The following is a 24182-nucleotide window of genomic DNA, read 5'->3' as shown; positions in this document are numbered from 1 at the left end:
TAATTATTATAAAGTACACTCTCCAGAAAATAATAACAATGTTTCTAAATCTCCGGGGCATTTGCTGTGTGAATATTTTTGTTTCGTTAGCGATTATCTTCAAAATTATAAACTTTTTTTTATATCAAATCATTCTTTCCATTTGTGAATTTGGATGGACAGTGTCTTGTAATTAATGTTTCTTGATCTCCTTCCACGTGCCCTATTCTGTTTGCACAGTGTCCTGTGGAGTTCAATGAGACTTCAGGACTTGTTTCTCAATCACCTGCCACATGTTCGATATTTTGTTAATTTTGTCGGTCGATGACTTAGTTCAGTTTCTCGCTGTTTCCAGTGTTTGTTTTATTATATTTATTAATCTCTATCAGTAAGAAATGCTGTCGTGCAGACAGGGAAACGTTCTCGCACTGTTATCAGGTACATTGTGCCTTTACTTTAAGTATTAGGGCAAATCTCATTTCATATTATAAAACTGATTGAATACTAAAATACTGTTTCTGTAGATGATTTAAAGAGGGTTCATTGCAAAGCATAAAACATGGAAAGAATATGAAATGTAGTATACTCCCTGAATCATTTTCACAAATCTCATGCTCATGAAAGCCAATTTATAAAACGTGTGCATATTTTATTCAAATTTGTCTCTGAATGCGATCGTGTGATGTGTGAATTAAAAATAATTAAATTTGTCCAATTTTTGTTCAATGCACATTTTTGTTTGTCTGATTTTATGTTCCATCTGCTTCAAACAGACAACTATTCTTCATTTCTGTCGGTGTCAGTGAACATATTGAGAATATTTTAGATCTGATTAACACCGAGTTTAAATTACCGGAGGACATTTGTGTCAAACTTAGATTTTAAACCGAAATTGATTACAAATACTGCGGCAATTTGTTTTAATTAGTCCCCTGCGGCTCTTGTACAGACAGAGCAGACTGGAGTTCAAATTCTAATCGGACTATTTAAACTGAGCCTGTTAGAAGTAGAGCGCGGTCACTGTTGGAATAGAGAGTATCGGAGTCTGGGGTGTAAGTTAACTCACTGAGTGTAGAACACCAGTCAAAGCTGCACCGACTGCCGACTGATCCCACACAGACATTTCTGTCCCCGATATTTCTCAGTAGAAGCTGTCTGATCCCCGTGCGATACAGAGAATTGAAATAAACATTTTTAGATAATTTGTTCAGCATTAGATTGTTGGACAAGTTTTGTAAATATTGCAAAGTTAAATATGAACTAGAGGTGGAGCAATAATGTTTCAATTAGCATTAATTATTCGGATAAATATTATTAAAGGCAGTCTCCAAAAATGATGTTACTGAAATTTCCTAAATGTGGGATTTGCTGTGTGAGGATTGTTGTTCAGTTGGTGATGATCTTTAAAATTAAGCTTTCTATTTCACACATTTATGTATACAGTGTCATTTAATTATCTTTTCTCTCGCTCCTTCCACATGCTCCATACTTATTATACAGATTTATGTTGTGTTGAATGATAAATCGGGAATTCTTTCTCAATCGCCTTCCACCTGCGGTTCTTCTGGAGACAGGGCAGACTGGAGTTGAAATTCGAATCGGACTATTTAAACTGAGCCTGTTAGAAGTAGAGCGCGGTCACTGTTAGAATAGAGAATATCGGAGTCAGGGGTGCAAGTTAACTCACTGAGTGTAGAACACCAGTCAAAGTTGCACCGACTGCCGACTGATCCCACACAGACATTTCTGTCCCCGATATTTCTGAGTTGAAGCGCTGTCTGACCCCGGTGTGATACAGAGAATTGATTAAAAATATATTGACTTGTTTGTTCAGCATTAGACTGTGGGACAAGGACTATAAATATTTTATAATTAAATGTTAACTAGAGAAGGAACCAATATTGTTTCAATTAGTATTAATAGTTAATATAATTATTATTAAGTACAGTCTCCAAAAATGATGTTACTGAAGATCCTAAATCTCCGGTGGATTTGCAGTATCAGAATTTGTGTTCAGTTAGTGATTCTATTGTTCAATTAATAATTATTAGTATTATTATTAAGTGAACTGTCTCAATTACTGAAAATTCCTAAATCTCCGGGAGCTTTGCTGTGTGAGTATTTTTTTCAGTTAATGATAATATTCAAAATTATGACCTTTTTAAATTAAATTTCTTTTTCATGTGTTTATATGGACAGTGTGATGTAATAATTAATGTTTCTCAAGCTCCTTCCACATGCCCCATACTTTTTACACAGTATCATGTGTTTAATGAGATATCGGGACCTGTTTCTCAATCTCCTTCCACATGTTCTATACTCTGGTTCTTTTGTGCAACAAATACTAAACTCATTTGTATATTTATCTTCGACAGAAAGCGACCGGAGCAATTTTCCCCGGTCTTGTAAATATTCGCTGCATGTTTGGTTATTTTCTATGCGTGGTATCGTTTATTCAGGGATTAGTTAAGACTATAAAGTTATTGTGTTGGAAATTACTGTTTGTGCTGTTGACCACAGAGTCTGGATTGTTTGGTGTGACCTCCCTCTGTCCGGTGTTTTATTGGAGTTTTTTAAACTGTTCTACTCAGACTGAGGCATCTCAACCCAACGCCTTAACAGTTACTTCGCTAATAGTGGATATCTCTCGGCGATAATCTTACATTTCAATTAAAGATAAATGTTTCAGTAATAATAATACCACTAATAACTGGTGGATCGCGACGTGTTAACGGTCGGGTACCATTACTGGAACCAGCTACAATTAATGTTTGAACTTCATTTGCTTCGTAAATCCAACAGGAACTCCTTTAATTGTGAAAGCTGTCAAATTGATCCAGAAATATATTAGTATTTAATTATTGTTTTGATTATTGACATACATAATAATCTGTTGTGGGAGGAATACTTTTTATAAACACTCGGTATTGACTGTATTTGGTAATCAATAAATCACCCCTGTAGTTGATTTCAATGAACTGAAAAAGAGCGCGGCTTTGTATCTCATTCAGGAAGTTAAATTCCCGAACCAGAATATCCCCAACTTCTGCCCTTTTATTTCATGTCCTTCCAGATTCTTTTTAATTATATTAATAATTGTATTTCACTGTTTGTTGTGATACAAGAGCACACTGACTGAAATAAAACGTTTACAATTAACTCAACAATTTCGCACCAAGCACGACATTAGTGGGGTTTTGTGCGACCATTGAAATTTGAGTCATTGGGGAACCGGCAGCCAATGCAGGTCAGTGAGGGCAGGGGTGACTAGTGAGCGGGACTTGGTGCGAGATAGGATACCAGCAGCAGAGTTTTGGATCAGCTGAAGTTGACAGAGAGTGGAGAATGTCAGGCCGATCAGGAGAGCGTTGGGATAGTGGATATACTCTCTGTCTCGATCAATGATTTGGACATGGGTTCACAGAGAATTAGATTCAACATTTGTTTAAAATAGCAAATGAGAGCGGATTGGAAACTGTGAGGAAGGATACAGGAGATATTGGAGGAATCAGCAGGTTAAGAGAGTTGTGTAGATGAATGGGAAATAATACCGTCTGAGAAAAGGAAAAGACTGAACATTTATCCGATGTATCTTAGATCATAGGATCACAGTAGGTACCGCACAGGAGGATGCCATTCGGCCCATCAACCAATGGACGGATTTGGGAGTCTCGGTTGTCCTCCAATTCTTGCCTCTTGTGCATCCCCTGATTTTAATCACTCCACCATTGGCAGCCGTCCCGTCAGTTACCTAGACCTTAACCTCTGGAATTCCCTCCCTAAACCTCTCCACCTCTCTCTTCTCCTTTAAGGCGCTCCTTAAAACCTACCTCGTTGACCAAGCTTTTGGTCACCTGTCCGAAGATCTCCTTATGTCGCTCGGTGTCAGATTTTGTTTGATTACACTCCCGTGAAGCGCCTTGGGACGTTTTACTGTGTTAAAGGTGCTATATAAATGCAAGTTGTTGTTGTAGATTGTTTTTATTGATTTAGGGTGGGGGCATAATTGCCCGGGGTGGAATTTATTGTCCATCTGTCCTGAGAAGGTGGTGACGGGCGTTCTTCTTGAACCCTCCTGTCCATTTGGTAATGGTGTTCTGAGGTCATTTATTGTCCATCTGCCCTGAGAAGGTGGTGACGGCCGTTCTTTTTGAACCCTCCAGTTCCTGTGGTGATGGTGTTCTGGGGTCATTTGCAGTCCATCCCTAGCTGTCCTGTGAAGGTGGTGCTGGGAATTCTTCTTCAATCACTGTAACATAAGAATTATTCAGATGGTGATCGTTTTTAAGAGAATAACTAACAACAACAGCTTGCATTTATAGAGCATCTTTAATGTAGTAAAACGTCGCAAGGTGCTTCACAGGAGCATTATCAAACAAAATTTCACACTGAGCCAGATAAGGACCTCGTAGGACAGATGACCAAAAGCTTGTTCAAAGAGGTGGGTTTTAAGGACCGTTTTAAAGGAGGAGAAAGATTTAGAGAGATGGACAGGTTTAGGGAGGGAATTCCAGAGCTTAATATCTAGGTAACTGAAGGCACGGCCTTCAAAGGTGGAACGATTAAAATCGGGGGTGCGCAAGAGACAAGAGTTGGAGGAGCGCATCGATCTCTGAGGGTTGTCGGGCTGGAGGAGATTAAAGAGATAGGGAGGGGCGAAGCCATGGAGGGATTTGAAAACAAGGATGAGAATTTTAAAACTGAGGCATTCTTTGATCAGCAGCTCATGTCGGTCGACGAGCACAGGGGTGATCGGAGAAGGTGACTTGGTGTGAGTTAGGTGCGGGCAGCAGAGGTTTGGATGCGCTCAATTTTATGGAGGGTGGAAGATGGGAAGCCGGTCAGGAGAGCATTGGAATAGTCCAGTCTGGCGGTAACAACGGCATGGACAAAGGTTTTAGTAGCGGATCAGCTGAGGCAGGGGTGGAAATAGTGAAAGATTATTCCCACTAGTCTGTCAATGGGTAAGGAAAGGAGAATTTGCTGGGCACTGACTATTATCAGGGGAGAGTTGGGAAGGACTGTGAGGCACTACTGGGGTCGAAACAAGTCACGCACAGTCTACACTACAGAACCGGGTAAAGAAAGACACCTGTGAGATTATGTTTGAGAAGCTGGCTATCATTCAAGAATTCTCGGCAAGCACAGCTGAGGACAGGAATCGGTGTTACACTGTCATAAGAACATAAGAAATAGTAGTAGGAGACGCTCATACCGCCCCTCGAGCCTTCTCCACCATTCAGTAAGATCATGGCTGATCTACTACCTCAACCCTGGCGAGTTGCTGCAGTGTGTACCATCCACAGGATGCACTGCAGCAACTCGCCAAGGCTTCTTCGACAGCACCTCTCAAACCCGCGACCTCTACCACCTAGAAGGACAAGGGAGCAAGCACAGGGGAATAACACCACCTGCACGTTCCCCCCACCCCAAGTCACACACCATCCGGACTTGGAAATATATCGCCGTTCCTTCATTGTCGCTTGGTCAAAATCCTGGAACTCCCTTCCTAACAGCACTGTGGGAGAACCGTCACCACACGAACTGCAGCGGTTCAAGAAGACGGCTTACCACCACCTTCTCGAGGGTAATTAGGGATGGGCAGTAAATGCTGGCCTTGCCAGCGACGTCCACATCCCATGAATGAATTAAAAAAACTGCACTTGCCCGCACCTAACCCATATCCCTTGATTCCCTTAATGCCGTAGTATCCATCGATCTCTGTCTTGAATGTACTCAATGACTGAGCATTCACAGCCCTCTGGGGTAGAGAATTCCAAAGATTCACAACCCTCCGAGTGAAGATTTTTTTCCTCATCTCTCTCCTAAATGGATGACCCCTTATCTTGAGACTGTAATACATAACCTCGAGAATAGAAAGTGACCAGGAAATCTGTGCAACACAATATCATCAGGGAGATGGGATCAGGTCAACACAATGTCTATAATATATGACCTAGAGAATAGAAAGAGACCGGGAATTCTGGAGGGTACATTACCATCAGGGGGATTGGGAGCAGGTCAACACAATATCTATAATATATGACCTAGAAAATAGTAAGAGACCGGGAATACTGGAGGGCAGAATATCATCGGGGATTGGGAGCAGGTCAATATACTGGCTGCATTTTAAAGAGCAGTAAAGCTTAACCAGTAAACGAGAGGACCATTAACCGGTCATCATTAATTGGTAAAATGATGTCACAAATCGGAGAGGGCAGGTTACAAGAGAACCCATAGAGCAGAAAATTATCGAGGAACAGCCCGCATGGAGTTAGGAGGCGAGATCCCACCTGATCAACTCTTCTTTTAAAATTGTGTTTTGTTTGAGGAAGTTAGGAATTTAATGAGTAAGGCACCGAAATTCATCACACAATAAAATAATCTTTAATTAAAGGTATATCTCGGTTCCTTCATGGACTTTGGATCGAAATTATGAAATTCGCGACTTAACTTCACTGTAAGAGGGCAATCACTGTGAGCACTGCAGCTGGTCAAAGAGCGGGCCCATCTCCGCCATCTTCTCAGGGCATATACACACGTGTCATGAATGTTCAGAGCACCGTTACCACAAGGAGCGGACCCATCACCAGCGCCTTCTCAGGGCATCTACACACGGGTAATAAATGGTCAGAGTACTGTCAAAAAGGCTAATGGAATGCTGGCCCTTATATCTAGAGGGTTAGAATACATGGGGGTAGAATTTATGCTACCGCTGTATAAAGCCCTGGTTAGACCACACCTTGATTACTGTGTTCAGTTTTGGGCACTGCACCTTCGGAAGCATATATTGGCATTGGAAGGAGCACAGTGTGGATTTACCGGAATGATACCTGGACTCTAAGGGTTAAATTACCAGGAGAAATTACACAAACGAGGGTTGTATTCCCTAGAATTCATAAGATTAAGGTGTGATTTGATGGAAGTTTTCAAGCTATTAAGGTGAACTGATAGGGTCGATAGAGAGAAACTATTTCCACTAGTTGGGGATTCTAGGACGAGGGTACATAGACTAAAAATTGGAGACAAGACTTTCAGGAGTGAAGTGGGAAACACTTCCAGACGCAAAGGGAGGTAAAAGTTTGGAACTCTCTTCCGCAAACGGCAGTTGATGCTCGCTCAATTGTTAATTTCAAATCTGAGTTTGATAGATTTTTGTTGACCAAAGGTAGTAAGGGGTACGAGGCTAAAGCGGGTATAAGGAGTTCGGTCACAGATAGCCATGATCTAATTGAATGGCGGAACAGGATCGAGGGGCTAAATGGCCTACTCCTGTTCCTATATTTCTGTCATCATTTGTCAACACAAGGAGCGAGTTCATCATCACCACCTTCTCAGAGCACCGTAACCAAAAGGAGCGGACCCATCACCACCGCCTTCTCAGAATATTTACAAACGGCTAATAATTGGTCAGAGCACCGTCAGCACAAGGAGCGGGCACATAACCACCACCTTCTCAGGACACCTACACACGGGTAATAAATGGGGCAGATCCAGCATTGTGCACATCCTGAGAACAATGTAAGATCTTGGTACATATAACGATGAGTGGAATTATTCTCCACGTGTTACGCATCGACCAGAGCGATTATTGTACTGTGTTAAATAACGCATAATATTTCTGACCCTATCCTCTCCCGCTTACGATAATTCGAGTTGAAATCGGTGACCAATGAGAGATACCTGAAATAATCAAAGTGCCCACAAGTGAATTACTCAAGGCAGATTTTTGTTAGCAAGTTTAATGGATGCTTCAGGAGATATCACTAATTGTACAGGCTATATAGACAATGAAAGTGAAGTACATCCAGTGTATGTGGATTTCAAGAAGGAATGTAAAATAGGCGTATGGTACAGGAGGAGACGAAGTAGAATGGTTAGAACATTGGGTGTCAGACACGAAACAAACGAGTCGGGTTAATGGGTCTTGTTCAGTTTGAAGGTGGGTCAGAAATATTGTTCCCAGTTGTCAGTGCTGGGGTTATATATATGTATGTATGTAAGTGTGTATGTGTCTGTGTCTTTGTGTATGAATCTGTCTTTGTGTGTATCTTCGTGTATTGTCTGTGTGAGTGTATATGTGTGTGGTTATATGTGTGTGTCTGTGTGTATGTCTGTGTTTCTTTGTGTATTTGTGTGTGTATGCGCGTGTGTGTACTAATTTTCTGCATAAATTGTAGGCACGTTGCAAATGTTGTAATGTTTCAGAGACTGTGTTTCCGGTTTTATAATGAATGAAGAACAGATGAAATCACAGACCCCGGTATCATTTCTTACACAAAGTGACGGGAATTTTTACTCAAACTTTGTTGTATTTTAACTTTTCTTTCTGATATTTTCATTCATTTCTTGACCAAGCGAACTCTAATTCTCGATGTCTCATTTCAGGCAGACCTGGGAACAGTCAGGCTGACCGGTCAGGTAATCGCCCTTTATTTCAGATTCTCTGTTGAGGCAAATAGAATCGATGCATTGTAAGGGGAAGCTAGATAAGCCGATGAGAGACGAAGGTTAGAAGGATATGTTGATAGGGTGAGATGAAGTCGGGAGGGAGGAGGCTCGTGTGGAACGTGAACACCTGTGCAGTAGTTTCAATGCAACTCGATGTAACCAAGGCCATGGCGATCACATGAACACCCAGCCCCGCCTCTTTCTCCATTGGCTCAGGAGGCAAAAATTCTTCGTATCTTGACTGGAGCTGGGCTCTCATTACGCTTGGCCAATCAGTTCTGAGCATGAAGGACAGCTGACCATTGAAGCCACGCCCTTCTGCCGACATCTTCAGTCTGAAATACGTTCTCAGCCTATCGCCCATCCGCCCCGTGGGAGCCGATCTGCGGCTGGGAATCTCCCGGTGACGGGGATTTAATACTCTGTAACCGCTTCGTGCTTACAGACTGGAGGACTGGAGAATGGGGACAGTCCGAGCGCTGCGAGACTGGGGGTTTAATACACTGTAACCGCTTGATGTTATTTCTGATATTTTACAGACTGTGAGACTGGTGAATGGGGACAGTCCGTGCACTGGGAGACTGGGGGTTCAATACACTGTAACCGCTTGATGTTATTTCTGATATTTTACAGAGACTGTGAAGCTGAGGCTGGTGAACGGAGGTAGTCCGTGCGCTGGGAGAGTGGAGATTCACTACAAAGGATGGTGGGGGACTGTGTATGATCATTACTGGGACCTGCGGGACGCCGCTGTCGTGTGTCGGGAGCTGGGCTGCGGGGCCGCGCTGTCAGCACCGGGCGGGGCTCACTTTGGGGAAGGGTCCGGACCCATTGTGACGTGGGGTGTTCAGTGCGGCGGGACCGAGGCCGCTCTGCGGGACTGTGATTCATATCCATGGCGTCACTATTCCTACTCACACTCCAGTGATGCCGGTGTCATCTGCTCAGGTAAAAATCTTCCTTCTGTCTCTCATCTCCCGCCGGGTCTGACTGTTTCCGGGAAAAGCGAGAGTAAAATAATCCGGGACTGTCCGTACCCGGAAAGTGAGATGATAATTCCAGTATTCTCAGATTATTATTAATGTTGTATTGTTAATATTAGGATCACTGTTTGTGTTATAATATCCCTATTATTATATTTATTAAACATCCCCCACTGGGAGCAGTAAATACCTGATACTCGGCAAATTTACACAGCAGACAGAACAAGTTCCCACTGAGATTTGACCCAGAGCCGCGGTGAATGATCCGAACAGCTGGAAATGTCCCAAACTCAATCCAACTCTCCATTCTGAACCCACCAACCGCTACCGGGCATGCGCCGTGAGCACGGCTGTGCCCCTGCATTCATCGTATGTTGTGAGATCTGAGATTTTACACAGACTCTGAAGCTGAGACTGGGGAGGGAGGTTTCTCCGTCTCGGGGGGAACCTGGACATTGGGTCCGCGATTACTGTGAGCAGCACTGGAGGAAACTGCACAGTGAGATCCCACATCTGCCTGCACGCCTTCAATCATTTTAAGCTTTGAACGAATATCGAGAAGGCAAAAAGGACAGAGTCTCTCACGAGTTAAAAAGAGCATTAAACTATTCCACTAGATTAACGCAACTATTGGAAGTAGAGCAAAAAGTTCTCCTGGAATCCTGGCCCATAGTTCTCGCCTGATCACCATCAAAACATATTAAGCGCCAATTTTACAATTTGCTAATTGTGGGATCTTGCTTTGCACAAAGTGGCTGTCCCCTTTGCCAATTAACAACAGTGGCTGTAGTTTAAAGGTAATTGAGGCGATGAGAAGGGCTTTGGGTGTCTTTAGACCGTGCCAAGGGCTACCGCCGGGTCAATGCTTTCTGTCTTTAGATCCATTCTGCAGATTCAATCCACGTGATATCAAGAAATGGCTGAGTGCACGGGACACAGAAAAGGTTACAGGTCCTGACAACATCCCGGCTGTAGCGCTGAAGACCTGTGCACCAGGGCTAGTTTTGCCTCCAGCCAAGTTGTACCAGTACAGCTACAACACTGGCATCAACCCGACGAAGTGGAAAATTCCCCAGGTATGTCCTGTCCACGAGAAACAGGACAAATCCAACCTGGCCAATTCCCGTCCCATCAGCTTATTCTCAATCATCAGCAAAGTGACTTAAGAAGCTATCAAGCGGCACTTACTCACCAACAACGTGCTCACTGCAGCTCAGTTTGGGTTCCGCCAGTACCACTCGGATCCAGACCTCATTACAAACAAGGGACAAAGAGCTGAATTCCAGAGGTGAGGTTAGTGACTGTCCTGGCCATGGAGGCAGCATTTGACCGAGTGATGGACCAAAGAGCCCTGGTAAAACTCAAGTCAATAAGGATTAAAGGGAAAACTGTCCAGTTGCTGGATTCATATCTTGTACAAAGAAAGATGGTTGTGGTTGTTGGAGGCCAATCAGCTCAGCCCAGAACACTGCTGCGGCAGTTCCTCAGGGCAGTTTCCTAGGCCCAACCATCTTCAGTTGCTTCATCAATGACCTTCCCTCCATCATAAGGTCAGAAATGGGGCTGTTCCCTGATGATTGCACAGCGTTCAGATCCATTCGCAACCCCTCAGATAATGAAACAGTCCCTGTCCCCATGCATGAAGACATGGGCAACATTCAGGCTTGGGCTGATAAATTATAAGTAACGTTCATGTCAAACAAGTGCCAGGCAATGACCATCTCCAACAAGAAAGAGACTAACCATGTCCCCCTTACATCCAATGGCATTATCATCGCCGAATCCCTGACCATCACCATCCTGGGCGTCACCAATGACCACAAACTTAACTGAAAGCCACAAAAATGCTGTGGCTACGAGAGTAGGTCAGAAGCTGATATTCTGTGGCAAGTGTTCACCTCCTGACTCCCCAAAGTTTCTCCACCACTTACAAGGCAAAAGTCAGGAGTGTAATGGAATACTTTACACTTGTCTGGATGGGTGCAGCTGCAACAACAATCAAGAAGCTTTACGTTATGCAGGACAAAGCAGTCCACTTGATCGGCAGCCCATCCACCACCTTTAACATCCAGTTCCTCCACCACTGGCGCACCGAGACTGCAGTCTGTACCATCTACATGATGCACTTCAGCAACTGGCTGAGGTTTCTCCGGCAGCACCTCCCAAACTCGAGACCTCCATCACCTGGAAGGACAAAAGCAGCAGGTGAATGGGAACACCACCACCTCAAAGTTCCTTCATGTCGCTGAGTCAAAACACTGGACTTCCCCACCTAACAGCCCCCCCAAAGCCTCTCCACCACCAAGAAGTTCGGAGTATGAAGCAATCCTCTCCACTTGCCTGGATACGTGCAGCTCACACAACCCCCATGAAGCTCGACACCATCAAGGACAAAACAGTCTGCTTGATCAGCAGCCAATCCAGTACCTTAAACATTCACTAGCTCCACCAGTGGTGCAACGGGATTGCAGTGTGTAGTAACTAAAGGATGCACTGCAGCAACTCACCAAAGCTTCTTCGACAGCTCCTCTCAAACCCATGACCTGCTCCACCTAGAACGCCAAGGGCGGCAGGTGCATGGAAACACTGTCACCTCCAAATTCCCCTCCGAGTCACACACTATCGTGACTTGGAAATATATCGCTGTTCCTTCATCGTCCCTCAGTCAAAACCCTGGAACCCCCGACCGAACAAAACTGAGAGATACCTTCACCACATGGACTGCCGCGGTTCAAGAAGTGGCTCACTACCACTTCCTAAAGGGCAGCTATGGGTGGGCAATAAATGCTGTCATTCTATAGAGGCCCACATGCAGAGATTGATAAAAACATCCAAAAAAAAGAGGGAATGTTCACGGATAGGAACTGCGATTAAGGGAAGGCCCTGAACATTGATTGTAGCGGTCATCAAACGGAGCGGTCTGGGTCCCTGTCATCAAAGGGAGCGGTCTGGGTACCGGTCATCAAAAGGAGCGGTCTGGGTCCCAGTCATCAAAGGGAGCGGTCTGGGTCCCGGTTATCAAAGGGAGCGGTCTGGGTCCCGGTCATCAAAGGGAGCGGTCTGGGTCCCGGTCATCAAAGGGAGAGGTCTGGGTCCCGGTTATCAAAGGGAGCGGTCTGGGTCCCGGTCATCAAAGGGAGCGGTCTGGGTTCCGGCCATCAAGGGGAGCGATCTAGGACTCGGTCATCAAGGGGAGGGATCTGGGTCTCGGTAATCAAAGGGAGCGGTCTGGGTCCCGGTCATCAAAGGGAGCGGTCTGGGTCCCGGTCATCAAACGGAGCGGTCTGGGTCCCTGTCATCAAAGGGAGCGGTCTGGGTACCGGTCACCAAAGGGAGCGGCCTGGGTCCCAGTCATCAAATGGAGCGGTCTGGGTCCCGGTTATCAAAGGGAGCGGTCTGGGTCCCGGTCATCAAAGGGAGCGGTCTGGGTCCCGGTCATCAAAGGGAGCGGTCTGGGTTCCGGCCAACAAGGGGAGCGATCTAGGTCTCGGTCATCAAGGGGAGGGATCTGGGTCTCGGTAATCAAAGGGAGCGGTCTGGGTCCCGGTCATCAAAGGGACCGGTCTGTGTCCCGGTCATCAGAGGGAGCGGTCTGGGTCCCGGCCATCAAGTGGAGCGGTTTGGGTCCCGGTCATCAAGGGGAGCGGTCTGGGTCCCGGTCATAGAAACATATAAACGCAGAAAATAGGCGCAAGAGTAGGCCATTCCGCCCTTCGGGCCTGCTCCGCCATTCAAAATGATCATGGCTGATCGTTTAACACAGTACCCTGTTCCCGCTTTTTCCCCACATCCCTTGATCCCTTTAGCGTTAAGAAATATACCTATCTCCTTCTTGAATACATCTAATGATTGGCCTCCACTGCCTTCTGTGGTGGAGAATTCCACAGGTTCACCACCCTCTGAGTGAAGAAATTTCTCCTCATCTCGGTTCTAAATGACATACTCCGTATGCTGAGACTGTGACCCCTGATCCCCAGCCATCGGGCACATCCTCCCTTCATCTCGTCTGTCTAGTCCTGTTAGAATATTATCTGTTTCGATGACATCACCTCTCCTTCTTCTAAACTCTCGTGAATAAAGGCCGAGTCAATCCAATCTCTCCTCATACGTCAGTCCTGCCATCCCAGGAATCAGCCTGGTAAACCTTCATTGCACTCCCTCCATGGCAAGGACATCCTTCCTCAGATAAGGAGACCAAAACTGCGCACAATACTCCAGATGTTGTCTCACCAAGGACCTGTATAACTGCAGTAAGACATCCCTGCTCCTGTACTCAAAACCTATTGCAATGAAGGCCAACATGCCATTCGCCTTCCTAACTGCTTGCTGCACCTGAATGCTCGCTTTCAGCGACTGGTGTCCAAGGACACCCAAGTCTCGTTGCACCTCCCCTTTTCCCAATCTATCACCATTCAGATAATAATCTGCCTTTCTGATTTTACAACCAAAGTTGTTAAACTCACATTTATCCACGTTATACTACATCTGCCATGTTCTTGCCCACTCACCCAACTCGTCTAAATTACATTGGAGCCTCTTTGCATTCTCCTCATCGCTCACATTCCACTCCAGCTTTGTGTCGTCTGCAAACTTGGAAATGTTACATTGAGTTCCCTCATCCAAATTATTGATATATATTGTGACTAGCTGGTGCCCAAGCACTGATCCCTGCAGTACCCCACTAGTCACTGCCTGCCACCCGGAAAAAGTTCCGTTTATTCCTCCACTCTGTTTTCTGTCTGTCAACCAATTCGCAATCCATGCAAGTATATTCCCCCCAATCCCATGTGCTTTAATTTTGCACACTAACCTCTTGTGTGGGACCTTATCAAAAGCCTTCTGAAAATCCAAATACACCACATCCACTGGTTCTCCCCTATCTATTCTACCAGTTAAATCTTCAAAAAACTCCAGTAGATTTGTTAAGCATTATTTCTCTTTCATAAACCCATGCTGACTTTGCCCAATCCCGTTAATATCCTCCAAGTGTCCTGTTATCACATCTTTTATAATGGACTCTACCATTTTCCCCACTATTGATGTTCGAATAACTGGTCTGTAATTCTCTATTTTGCTCTCCCTCCTTTTTTAAATGGTGGGGTTACATTTGCCACTCTCCAATCTGTAGAAACTATTCCAGAGTCTATAGAATTTTGAAAGATGATCACCAATACGTCCATTATTTCCAGCGCCACTTCCTTTAGTCCTCTGGGATGTAGATGATCAGGCCCTCGGGATTTCTCAGCCTTTTAGCCCCATTAATTTCCCTAGTACTATTTTCTTTACTAATACTGGTTTCCTTCCGTTCCTCCCTCTCACTAGACCCTTGGTTCCCTCACATTTCTGGCAGGTTATTTGTGTCTTCCTTTGTGAAGACAGAACCAAAGTATGTGTTTAATTGTTCTACCATTTCTTTGTTCCCCATTATAATTTCCCCGATTTCTGACTGTAAAGTCATCAAAGGGAGCGTTCTGGGTTACGGTCATCAAGGGGAGCGGTCTGGGTCCCGGTCATCAAAGCGAGCGGTCCGGGTCCCGGTCATCAAAGGGAGCGTTCTGGGTCCCGGTCATCAATGGGAGCGGTCTGGGTCCCGGTCGTCAAATGGAGCAGTCTGGGTCCCAGTCATCAAAGGGAGCAGTCTGAGTCCCGGTCATCAAAGGGAGCGGTCTGGGTTCCGTTTATCAAAGGGAGCAGAAGGTGAGGGAAGGGGATGGAGCAATCAATATAAAGGTTATACTGAGCAACCAGTATAAACCGGAGACATTATGTAAATGGGAGGATCATCTGTGGATGGAATTTAATAGGGACACGTGGAAAGTGCTGCGCATTGGAAGGGAAAGTGGGCGATAGGCGGACTGCGAGTATGGGATGGGACTAGCCAGAGTGACGGGGAGAAATATCAAGTGGGTTTCGTGGCCTTGAACCTCAACATGTTCATTCACCGAAAAACAATAATCAGCGAAACAAAGCGGATGCTGGACTTTGTCACTGAAACGGTACAGGACAAGTCACGGAGATCAGAGTTATACTGAACAGAACTCTGTCCAGATATCGCCTTCTGCACGGTATATCGTTCCGGTCGCAAGGTGCAAGAGGTCAGAGTTAAACTGAACAGTGATCTGTCAAGGCCTTGCCTTGTGCACGGTGTATAGTTCCGGTCTCCAGGTACAGTAGGTCAGTTAAACTTAACAGAGCTGTGTCCAGATATCGTCTTGTGCACGCACGGTGTATCGTTCCGGTCACAAGGTGCAAGAGGTCGGAGTTAAACTGAACAGTGATCTGTCCAGATATCGTCGTGTGCATTGTTTATAGTTCTGGTCACCAATTACAATTGGTCAGAATTAAACTAAACAGAGCCCTGTCAAGGCCCCGCCTTGTGCATTGTGCATAGTTCCGGTCTCCAGGTGCAGGGGGAAAATCAAACCCCGGAAGAGGTTTGTAGGAAAGCCTGGAGACTGATGTCTACGGGTAGATGTGGTAAATTGTGGGCCTTGTAGCGGGAACTGCGGTGATTCAGAAGTGAGCTGCTGGAGGTATTAAACGTAGAGGACAGGTGAATCTGGGAAACGACATTTAATTAAATCTTTACAGTGGAACAAAGTGAGAAATGCTGAAGGGAGAGACAGACAAACTTAGGACTGGTGTCGGGATATTTTTCTCACAAAGAGCGGTGGAGGGTTGGATTGGACTCTGGTTGAGGAAATTAGAAACATTGAAGAAACTGCTGTGAAAAGCCTTCTTTATGGTATTTCTAGGTTAATGAGCTGTACCGGCTTTGACCATCATCAGAAAACGTATGTATCGTGGCTTGGGTAAAAGGAGTGTGTGATCTGAGGGGGACGGGACGGTCCGCAATTCTCCTCTCATTGTCCTACAGTTCCAGTGTAAAAGGAGAGTGTGATCTGAGGGGGACGGGATGGTCCGGAGTTCTCCCCTCAGTGTCCTTCAGTTCCAGGGTAAAGGGAGATTGTGATCTGAGGGGGGCGGGACGGACCTGAGTTCTCCCCTCAGTGTCCTACAGTTCCAGGGTGAAAGGAGGGTGTGATCTGAGGGGAATGGGACGGTCCGGAGTTCTCCCCTCAGTGTCCTTCAGTTCCAGGGTAAAAGGAGAGTGTGATCTGAGGGGGATGGGACGGTCCTGAGTTCTCTTCTGTCCCTCAGTTCCAGGGTAAAAGGAGAGTGTGATCTGAGAGGGACTGGATTGTCCGGAATTCTCTTCTGTCCTTCAGTTCCAGGGTAAAAGAGAGGGCGCCCTCTGTCAGCCCATCTTGGCCTCTGGTTTCTGGAGGAGAACATGGATTCAGTCGGCAGTGGAGCGAACCCAAAGTCAGTGCAGGCAGGACAGAGATTGTTTGACTTGGATTTACCCATCTCTCGCTATTGATAATTTTCCGAGTTCTCTCAATGCGGGTTATTAACATCACAGTGACGACAACTGGGTAAGGTAGCAATAAATAGAGAAATGTTATCAACAGCCATGCAGTCATCGTGTAACCAGTAACTTTAGGGGGAAAACAGTATTGTCCATATTGAACCAGAATGGAACCAATCTGAAAGTAATAGTCACATATCTGTGATTACTCATGTGTATTCATTTGTAAATATTTAGTATTATTCTGATTATGATGATTACTATGGTGATTATGATTTTAGATCACAAAATTCCCAGACTGGTATCCGGAGGCTCCCCATGCTCTGGCAGACTAGAGGTCCAATACGGTGAAACCTGGGGAACAGTGTGTGACCTTCACTGGGATTTGAATGACGCCAATGTGGTCTGTGCGCAGCTTCAGTGTGGAGTCGCAGTGTCCGTGCCAAGAGGTGCTTATTTTGGAGAGGGCACTGGGATTCTACGGAGTGATTCCTTTCAATGTAAAGGCAACGAGACACATCTGTGGGACTGTCCTCTTTCTCCAGTAAATCAGCAGGAGTGCACCCACAGGAACGATGCCAGTGTGATCTGTTCCGGTGAGTACAGACTTACTGAAAAACAGTTAACTTCCTCCTTAATATTTGGAAAACTGATGGTGATGACATTCCTGTGTTCCTCTTTAACACGGTCACATCTAAACTCGCCCTGACAGTTTACTATTATTGTTCTACGTCAGACCACACCAATTGTACACGGATAGAATATTGAAGTGAATTTCTGAGGGTAAAATGTAAGGTTTCTTTGAACATGGCTGTGAATATCACTAATAAATATTATTAGGGAGCATTTATCCAACGGAATTATAGGGTCGCTGTCTGGGGGCTGCAGTTGTCCTCAGAGTCCCACACACCAGCAAGGGGGGACTAAGCCAGGGCTCCTGCTTCCAGTCACTTATGAATATAATTGTGTGTGTGTGTAGGATCTGACTGTTCCACACTGCAATAGCCTTCCGACCCTCCCTGTCCAGGGTCAGACTTACTGAATGGTGGGGTATCAGAGGGCGGCTGTACTCCAGCACGGGTCAGTACAATCAGGCCAGAGGGAGGAGATTGGGGAGTTATATTACAGAATTTGAGCATTTTACTGTCCTCAGATGATACGATAGAAAATATGAGCAGGAATAGGGGATTCCGCCTCTCCAGCCAGTTCGGTCATTCAATTAGATCGTGGCTGATCTGTACCTCAACTCCATCTTCCCGCCTTTTAACCGTATTCCTTGATGCCATTAACGAACAAAAATCTATCGAGCTCAGCCTTCAAAATTTCGATTGACCAAACATCCACAACCTTTTTCTTTGGGAGCGGATGGGGAAAGTTCCAGATTTTCACTATCCTTTCTAAAAAGTGCTTCCTAATTTCAGTCCTAGGACCGACTATATTCAGCTGCTTCATCGATAATCTTCCCTCCATCATAAGGTCAGCAGTGAATGGTAGAAATAGATTCACTGATGAGAGACTCTACTCGAGGGAAGAACAGTTGGTGTATGTCAGTTATTTTCTGATGATTGCACAGTGTTCAGCTCCATTCGCAATTCCTCGGTTAATGAAGCAGTCCCTACCCGCTTGCAGCAAGACCTGGATATCACACAGATTTGGGGGCGGATCGGTAGCAAGTAATATTCGCGCCACACAAGTGACAGGTAATAACCATCTCCAACATGAGGAAGTGTAACCACCTCCTCTTGACATTTAATGGCATTACCATCGCTGACTCACCTACCTTCAATATCCAAGGGTTCGCCACTGACAAGAAAATGAACTGGACCAGCCGCATAAATGCCGTGGCTACGACAGCAGGTCAGAGGCTGTGTATTCTGTGGCGAGTGACTCACGTCCTGACTCCCAAAGCCTCTCCACCATCTACAAGGCACAAGTCAGGAGTGAGATAAATTACTCTCTATTTGCCTAAAATGGGTGCAGCTGCAACAACACTCAACAATTTCGACACCATCCAGGAAAAATCAGCCTGCTGGATCGCCAGCACATCTACCACCTTAAACATCTGTTTTTATACTGAGTGTGATTTAGGATTTATTTCGATCTGTATTTGTTTCCAAAACAGGAAACCATGGCCCACGACTGGTTGGTGGGGAGAGCCGATGCTCCGGCCGGGTTGAAGTGCTACACGGAGACCAGTGGGGGACGGTTTGTGATATTTACTTTGGTTTAGAAGACGCCAGTGTGGTCTGTGAACACCTTCAGTGCGGGGCAGTAATCGCAACCCGGGGAGAAGCTCACTTTGGGGAGGGAAACGGCCCAGTGTGGAAGGAGAACTACAAGTGCAGAGGGAACGAGTCCCGATTGTGGGATTGTCCGGTTTCATCCTGGGAACAGTTTAAATGCTCACTTGACGCCGGTGTCATCTGCTCGGGTGAGTCCTCACTGTCTATTGAACTGACATACACCAACTGTTCTTCCCTCGAGTAGAGTCTCTCATCAGTGAATCTATTTCTACCATTCACTGATCCACCAGTTTTACTGATGAAGATCTCATGTTTTCATTCAGCAATGGACGTGTCCCCGATGGTTGATCAGTAGATTGGTTCATTATTAAACTACATCAGACCAAAGGGTTTCAGTCCAGCACATATTTCATTAATAAATGGCTCAACTTACTGTTTAATCTATACATGTGAATCCACTACGGATGACACCAAATTTAGGGGGGGGGGAGTTCATACTGAGGAAGAATACAACAAAATTGCAGAATGTTTAATTGTCCATTTAATTTCAATATCGATAAGTGTGAGGTGGTTCAGATTTGGTCGAATAAGTAGGCCACCGTACTGCTTGGAAAATAACAGTCTAAATGGCGCAGCGGTAATAAGGGGACTGTGGGCACAGATTCACAAATCATTAAAAGAAGCAACGCTGGGCAACAAAACCATAAAAAGTGCAAACAAAGTGCTGGATTTCATTTCCAGAGGAACAGAATTCGAAAGCAGAGAAGTTATGTGAAACTTAAACGTGACCTTGATTAGGCCATACTTGTAGTCCTGCGCACAGTTCTGGTCTCAACGTTGCAAAAAGGCTATAGAAGCACTGGACAAAGTGCAAATAAGATTCACAAGGATGATACCGGAACTGAACGTGTACAACTATCAGGAAAGACTGAACAGGCTGGGGCTCTTTTCCCGAGAGAAGATTGAGAGGTGACCTGATAGAGGTTTTCAAAATTATGAAGCGGTTCGATAGGGTAGAGGAGGAGGAGTTGTTTCCACTTGTGGGGAATATAAAACTAGGGGCCATAAATATAAGATAGTCACTAATAAATCAAATAGGGAATTCGGGAGAAACGTCTTTACCCAGAGAATGGTTAGAATGTGGAAATCGCTACCACAAGGAGTGGTTGAGGCGAAAAGCACCGATGCATTTAATGGGAAGCTAGATAAGTAAACGAGGGAGAAAGGAATAGAAGGATATGTTCATAGAGTGACGTGAAGTAAGGAGAGGGAATGGGGGCTCGTGTGGAACAAAAACATCGGCATAGATCCGGGCAACCGAATGACTTGTTTGTGTGCTGAAAAATTTTATATAATCCTGTACAAAGTCCTACAAAACAGGCTCACGTTGCTATAGCACAGAAATCCTGTTGTCGTATTTTAAACCGTTATAAATGTTACCGACTTAAATGAATCAATCAACATAAAATTCATCGCAAAGATGAGATGTGCTTTATCCTGGAAACTCTCGGCGTTAATTCGGCAGCAGATAAATGTTTCCAGATGAGTTTATACCTGGTCTGCACGTTTCAGTATGTGTTATATAGAGAACAATGTAATGTTGAGTGAATCGATCCTTTCGTTCTCTCCTTTGGTTCACGATCACTCTTCTAGTGTCAGGAGCTTTATGTTTATTACAGCCCGTCATTTCGGATAATTGACTTCAGTACGTTGCTAAAATCAATAATTAGTTTGCAGGTTCCTATTGTTTGAACAGATTAATGTCCGGCGATGCGAGAGTAAAATTGTTTTGCAGCTTAGTTGAAATTACCGTTGAAATTGTAAAAATGTGGCTGGGAGGAACTTGTGCAACTGACCCGGTGAAATTCGTGTCTTTCTGGTCATTGGGGATCTCGGTCAGAAATACACCAGTGACCAAGTGACGGATTTACACAATGCACCTGTTATGCTCCAAATCAAACAGGGCCATGAATTTTTACAGAGTAGTGATCCAGGCAGCGCTGAAACTAACAATCATCCATTTACCTGTGTCTGGATTGTGTATCTACTTCCTGTAATATAGTATCGCTGTCATCAAACATTAGTCCTGGCAATCACCCGCCACCGATTCTCCTCATTTGGTGAGGGCCTGATTGTGGCAGCTCTGCCCCCTGGCACCGTAATCCATTTTAAAAAGGGCCTTTATACTGGCCTCAATGTCGAAGGATGAAATCCTATCACTAACTCGGAACCCGCTCCCTTTAAAAGGGAACCTGAGGGCAGTTAATAGCTATTATGACCATGTGAGCACTGTCTGAACCCGGCCTCAATATATTGGATGAGGCAAATTGCGAGTGGCCAGGAGTCATTTTCTGACCGAGCTCCTGCCATCGATCGCAGCACTTCAACCACCGCCGGCCTGGGCCGGTCGCCCTCTGATTTATCTTCCAATCTCTGGAGTAGCGGCTGGTATCTGCTCTGTATTTCTCTAGATTCTCTTCACCGAGATCAGGAGACGGCAGAAAGGATGTGCTCGCAACCCGCCTGTCGAATTGGGAGTTTCAGGTTATTCGCTGTTATTAATTTATTCTTCTCCAGATGAAGGTTGGCCGTCGAGACTGACAAATGGGAGAAACCGCTGTGACGGGCGAGTGGAGATTTACTCCAACGGCAGCTGGGGGCGAGTGCGGGATAATCTCTGGGATTTAAATGATGCCAATGTGGTCTGCAGACAGCTGGGCTGCGGCAATGCGATATCCGCTTATAAATCTTCAAAGTACGGAGAGGATGAAGGGCCCGTGTGGGTGAATGATGTCCAGTGTGAGGGACACGAGTCGCAGCTCCGAGACTGCAGCTCATTCACATTCAATCAGAGTCTGACTGACAGCGAGGATGTAGGCGTGCTTTGTTCAGGTGAGTGAATGGTTCACATTTACAGAACCAGAAAGGGGAAGGTCTAATCTGCTGAGGAAAGTGGTAATATCGGTGGAGAGAAAGAGGTGGACCGGCGGAGGGGCATAGACAGCTCAAACCACAGTCATCAATGGTGGGAGTAAGGGCGTGGGAGATGCAAAAGGGTCCAGAGTTGAAGGGATGCAGAGGAGGTAAAAAGGAAGGTCGATGAGGCTAGTGCGTTTGATGTAGTCTACATGGATTTTAGCAAGGCTTTTGACAAGGTCCCACATGGCAGATTAGTGCTAAAAGTAAAAGCTCATCTGACCTAAGGGAAAGTGGCAAATTGGATACAAAATTGGCTCAGTGGAGGGAAGCGAATGGTAAAGGTCGACAGGTGTATTTGTGATTTGATATCTGTTTCCAGTGGAGTCCGCATGGCTCAGTACTAAGTCCCTTGCTTTTTGTGGTATATAATAATGATTTAGACTAACATATAATGGGCATGATTAAGAAGTTTGCAGATGATACAAAAATTGGCCGTTTGGTTGATAGGACGAGGAAAGCTGTAGGCTGCAGGCAGATATAAATGGACTGTTCAGGTGGGCAGAAAAGTGGCAAATCTGGAGAGGTGTGAGGTAATGCATTTGGGTAGGGCAAACAAGGCAAGAGAGTACACGATAAATGGGCGGATACTAAGAGGTAAAGAAGAATAAAGGGACTTTGGAGTGCCTGTCCACAGATCCCTGAAGGTAGCAGGACAGGTAGATAAGGTGGTTAATAAGGCATAGGGGATACTTTCCTTTATTAGCTGAGGCATGGAATATAAGAGCAGGGAAGTTCTCCTAGAACTGCATAAAACATTAGTTAGGCCACAGCTTGAGGACTGCGTACACCTCTGGTCACCAAATTACAGGAAAGATGTGACTGTACTACAGAAGGTACAGAGGAGATTTACGAAGAGGGTGCCAGGACTGGAGAATTTTAACTGTGAGGAAAGTAAGGATAAGCTGGGATTGTTTTCACTTGAACAGAATATGCTGAGGGGTCATTTAGTTGAGTGATGTTGTGAGAGGAAGGGTGGCGGTGTGACAGAGAGAGGGAGGGTGATGGTGTGATAGAGAGAGGGAGGATGATGGTGTGAGAGAGAGAGGGAGGGAGGGTGATTGTGTGAGAGAGAGAGAGATGAGCGAGATGGTGTGTGTGAGAGAGAGACACTGATGAGCGAGATGGTGTGTGTGAGAGAGAGAGAGTGATGAGCGAGATGGTGTGTGTGTGTGAGAGAGAGAGAGAGATGAGCGAGATGGTGTGTGTGAGAGGGAGAGAGATAAGCGAGATGGTGTGTGAGAGAGAGAGAGAGAGTGATGAGCGAGATGGTGTGTGTGTGTGAGAGAGAGAGAGAGATGAGCGAGATGGTGTGTGTGAGAGGGAGAGAGATAAGCGAGATGGTGTGTGAGAGAGAGAGAGAGAGTGATGAGCGAGATGGTGTGTGAGAGAGAGAGAGAGAGTGATGAGCGAGATGGTGTGTGAGAGCGAGAGAGAGATGAGCGAGATGGTGTGTGTGTGAGAGAGAGAGTTGACGGAGATGATGTGCGAGAGAGAGAAAGATGAGCGAGATGGTGTGAGAAAGAGAGAGAGAGATGAGCGAGAGAGTGAAATTATGAGGGGCATAGATAGAGCGGACAGGAAGGACCCTTTTCCCTTAGCAGAGATTTCAATAACCAAGGGGCTTAGATTTGAAGTAATTGGTGTAAGGATTAGGGGGGAGCTGAGAAAAACCTCTTTTACCCAGTGGGTGGTGGGGGTCCGGAACTCACTAACTGAAAGGGTGATAGAGGCAGAAACCCTTATCACATTTAAAAAGTACTTGGATATGCACTTGAAGTGCAGTAACCTACAAGGCTTACGGACCAAGTGCTGGAAAGCAGCTCCTTTTGGACTGGCACAGACACGGTTGGCCGAATGGCCTCCTTCTGTGCCGTAATTTTTTCTATGTTTCTCTGTCTCGAAATGTTTCAGGGCTGGATTAGGTTGTAGACATAGGGAGGGACCAGGTCATGGAGCGGTTTAAGCCCAAGAAATTAAAGGGACAGTGACAGCGTGGATCCAAATTGGCTCAGGGACGGAAAGCAGAGTGCAGTGAGTGAACAGTTGTTTCTCACATTGAAGGGAAGTACACAGTGGGGTTACCCCGGGTCAGTATTAGGACCACTGCTCTTTTTGATATATATTAATGACCTGGATTTGGGTGTGAATGGTATAATCTCAAAGTTTGCAGATGAC

At 45.4% G+C, this 24182-nt stretch overlaps 1 protein-coding gene across 2 annotated transcripts in view; it reads left to right on the top strand.

The window, feature by feature from the left end:
* Positions 1-24182, top strand: part of LOC137335666 (deleted in malignant brain tumors 1 protein-like) — a 42057-nt gene that overhangs the window by 2729 nt on the left and 15146 nt on the right. For both annotated transcript variants that reach the window (XM_068000955.1, XM_068000954.1), the window contains exons 2-6: positions 8368-8400; positions 9064-9378; positions 17067-17381; positions 18908-19216; positions 21606-21920. In XM_068000955.1, the coding sequence (XP_067857056.1) occupies positions 8368-8400; positions 9064-9378; positions 17067-17381; positions 18908-19216; positions 21606-21920 (1287 nt within the window). The remainder of the gene's footprint in view (positions 1-8367; positions 8401-9063; positions 9379-17066; positions 17382-18907; positions 19217-21605; positions 21921-24182) is intronic.

The sequence above is a fragment of the Heptranchias perlo genome, chromosome 20 (genome assembly GCF_035084215.1).
Source record: "Heptranchias perlo isolate sHepPer1 chromosome 20, sHepPer1.hap1, whole genome shotgun sequence".
NCBI classification, from domain to species: domain Eukaryota; kingdom Metazoa; phylum Chordata; class Chondrichthyes; order Hexanchiformes; family Hexanchidae; genus Heptranchias; species Heptranchias perlo.
This window is presented reverse-complemented; position numbering and strand designations above follow the sequence as displayed.